Here is a 3,451-nt window from a genome sequence, read left to right on the forward strand (position 1 = left end):
TTTGACTGCTTCAGCATTACTCAAGGTCATGTCTTGCTGCTTGAGAATGTTAAGGGTAAATGAAACACAATTGTCAGATGAGCACTCTCCTAAGTTATGAGGAGGGGCAGTAATCAGCACAGACATTTGCTTTAACATCAGTGCCAGCCCCCACTTCTGCCTGATGAACCACTCGAGGGAAGTTACTTGCTTTCTATTGGCAAAATTCAGTGAGAGATGGAAGAAAACCCATAATTTTTATCTGCTTCACCTATCAGCTGGCTGATTGTGATCTAGCACAGACAGAACTAGTACCAAGCTCCTTTCAGACTGCTCTGGGCCAGGCTGTTGGTTGCAGGGTGGTTTGTGTGCATTAATCTTCATGTTAAAACTATTGCCAAGACAAGTGGTTGAAAAGCACATTAAGATAGAGTCCCATGTGCAAGGGAGCTAGCTCAGAGTCCCCTTCCTCACTGCATCTGTGTGATAACCCTCCTAAACTCATCTCACAGCCTCACAGGACTCTGGGAAATTAACATATTACAACCAAATTGTTTCAGAGATGAGCTCATTACACAACTGAGACTCAGTTTTACTGAGCAACAGCAGAAACTGGGACAGAAGCAGAAGAGTTTCAGAAGTTTATTGTAAAGACTTTTACAATCTCAGTACAGAGATAAGGATATAAAATGGTGTTGTTTGGAATAATTAAGGCTGGTTGGTGGTCATCTGAATTTCACCCTTCCATGGAACTCAAGCAAGAGCCACTGATTTCTGACTGTACATGGTTTTATTTCTGTTCCATCAATACAGAGATCACACGTTATTTCAGAGACTCGAAGCCTGCTTGTTATAAAATAAAGGACATTATTTACACAATGAAAGAAAAACTTCAGCGTTTTAGTGGAATGGATGGCTGATACTGCAACAGGTTTAGTCCACGTACTTCCCAAGAATGTCACCATCTCTGAACAAGTAGTAGTCCTGCAAAGAAACGAAACGTTAGTGCCTGTCCCATCAGTTGTTCTGCAAATACTCTCTCACTCTGAAGTCAGGGCTACCCCAGTCATGGAGAACAAAAGGAAAAGTGAGCTAACCAAGACTAGCTCTACATGTTGACTTCTTGAAAATACTTTTTTTCATTCCATTAGAATCTCTTTGGGGAAGCTACTAATTCTTTTTAGTAGAGGAAGAGCAAGAGCTGCTAGAAGACAATTCTGCAAGCTTTCCCTGTCAAAAGCAAGGAGTATCCCCAGCAATTTCAAAGTCTTTTAGGGTTCCCTCTGATAGAAGGTTGGCATATGGAGCCACTTCAGCCACCCAGCAATGGTCAGGCCAGAGGTCTCCTTGGTTACATCCACTTAAGCAGGGCTGGAAGGAGCAAGCGCTGTGTGTCCCAGCAGCTGGCCGGATCCGGCTGCTCCCATCTCAATACCAACAACTGCATTTCTTGAATGCCACGAGCACTAGAGGACGTAGAGCATTTATCACTGGCAGTGGGACATGAACCTGCACTCAGGGAGCTGAGAACCCACCTTATCATCTAGTACAATCTTCGTACCGCCATATTCCGGTAGCAAGACCTTTTCACCAACTTTTACACTCACTGGCTGAATCTCACCGTTCTGAAAGAGAAAAGAAACCCTCAGTTTTCCACAAGGCAGCCACATGTAATAGAATTCCTCCAAACGAGTGATCCATCCATGTACAAAGCACTGAGGACATCACAACTACTCTGTATTTCCATTGTGCCCAGAGAAAGGCAGACCAGGCAATGCTCAAGCATGGGAGCACTGCAATATTTAGGCAGCAGAACTGCAGTGAGTTTCTGAATATAAATAATTTTCATTTAGAGTGCACACACAACTGTGAAGTTTTTGCTTGACATACTGAATAGAATTTTGCTTAACAAAACAGAAACACCTAAAAAACATGAGAAATAAAGTGACAAACTGTGAAAACCCCTTCTAAAGTGAAGGGAAAAAGTCCATCTCCATATGCTATAGCCAGGGCTAATTTCTCCTAACACCAGTTAAAAGTACCTTCCCATCTTTGTTACTTTGATCAACCTGTCACTATTGTTAGCAAATCAGTCTTCAAAAACACTTGATAAAGTTTAACTACTATTTTGTACTATAAATAAAATATTAGCATGCTAGTCAAATATTAGCAGTATTTCACAATATAAAGCTTCAAAACTCAGATACTGACACCAAACAGCATGGTATGTATGGGGGGCCTCATGGTAAAGAGGTCTGAGTCAACATGCCCGAGCTGAAATTTAACCTGTTTTTCACTGTTGCTACTAACTGAGCACTACTTTGGTGGGGAAAAGCCCTTCTGATGCCACAGCCAGTGGCATTTTTGTGAAGACTGTCCTATTTTATGACCCATTTTATGTTGTATTTTATGCATATTCAATAGGCAAAAACTATCAAAAAATTGTTTAACACTTATTTCTGTTGATTCCTCCTTTTGTCCAGTAAGCCTAATGGACAATGACATTTTGCACAGTGTGAAACAGTCAGTGCCACATTCTGGGATTGCACCCTGCTGACAAGTCACAGAACTCCAGGCATGAGCTACCACAGCACCTGTAATCCTCCTACCCAGATGTTCTGCTTCAGGCTGTTTACCTTTCCCTTGGCTCCAGATCCCACTGCTACTACTGTTGCCTGCAGCACCTTCCCTTGGGCTTTTTCTGGAATCATGATTCCTCCTTTGGTTACTGTCTCTGCTGCACATCGTTCCACCAGGACACGATCAAAGAGAGGCAGAAACTTCCTAAATGCTTTTCCTGCCTGTGGAAGGAATTGGACGTTGTAACAAGAGGAACACGACCACAAAAATCGCAAATAAAATGCTAGTCACGTCCTAGGCAAAAGCAAGCACCAAATCCCAGTGAGCAGGGGTCACGAAAAAAGAACTTGCTTTGGCTTAGAAAGAAAGATATGGCAACTTGCCAGGTCACACAGGGACAGTGCTCCTCTAGGCAGCACCCAGAGCCCACGCTCCTGGAAATGACTAGAGGTGCAGCCTGGGCATCCACGTGTCCTTTACTGACACTCTGGATAGACACACACTTAAAACTGGGAGAAAAACAAAATTACAGGCAGAGCTCCAACGCTGTGTGCCCCCAAATAATGTTGCTACCACAATGATGAAAAACAAGAAAAAAGAAAGGCTGCCAATTGTGATAATTTTTCTTCTGTGAAAGTAGCAGCTCCAGTCCCTTTTAGAGATGTTCTGTGCTTAACAGAAACAACCACTCAGACTTATGGCCCTGAGCATTTTGCACTAGGTTCTCCAAAACTCATTTTAGCAGGACCTTAACTCTAAAGCCTGGCTGCCAGAGGAGGGGCAGCTCTGCCCCAGCCCAGTTCCCCTCCGAGGGAAGCCCTCTGTAATAGAGCTCAGAACCGCCGCGGGTGAGTGGGCAGCACACGCGGTTCGGGGTCTGCCCGCAGGCTCC

General features: G+C 43.8%; 1 protein-coding gene across 1 annotated transcript; it reads right to left on the reverse strand.

Moving 5' to 3' along the window:
• Window positions 1-609: 609 nt before the first annotated feature.
• HSPE1 (heat shock 10kDa protein 1) lies at window positions 610-2,780 on the reverse strand (the record flags this gene model as incomplete). Its single annotated transcript, XM_008945655.1, has 3 exons — window positions 610-963; window positions 1,515-1,604; window positions 2,616-2,780. Coding segments are annotated over 3 exons (306 nt in total), but the record flags the coding sequence as incomplete, so codon positions are not given.
• Window positions 2,781-3,451: the final 671 nt, after the last annotated feature.

The sequence above is a fragment of the Merops nubicus genome, unplaced genomic scaffold, assembly GCF_000691845.1.
Source record: "Merops nubicus isolate BGI_N331 unplaced genomic scaffold, ASM69184v1 scaffold20848, whole genome shotgun sequence".
In the NCBI taxonomy this organism is placed as follows: Eukaryota; Metazoa; Chordata; class Aves; order Coraciiformes; family Meropidae; genus Merops; species Merops nubicus.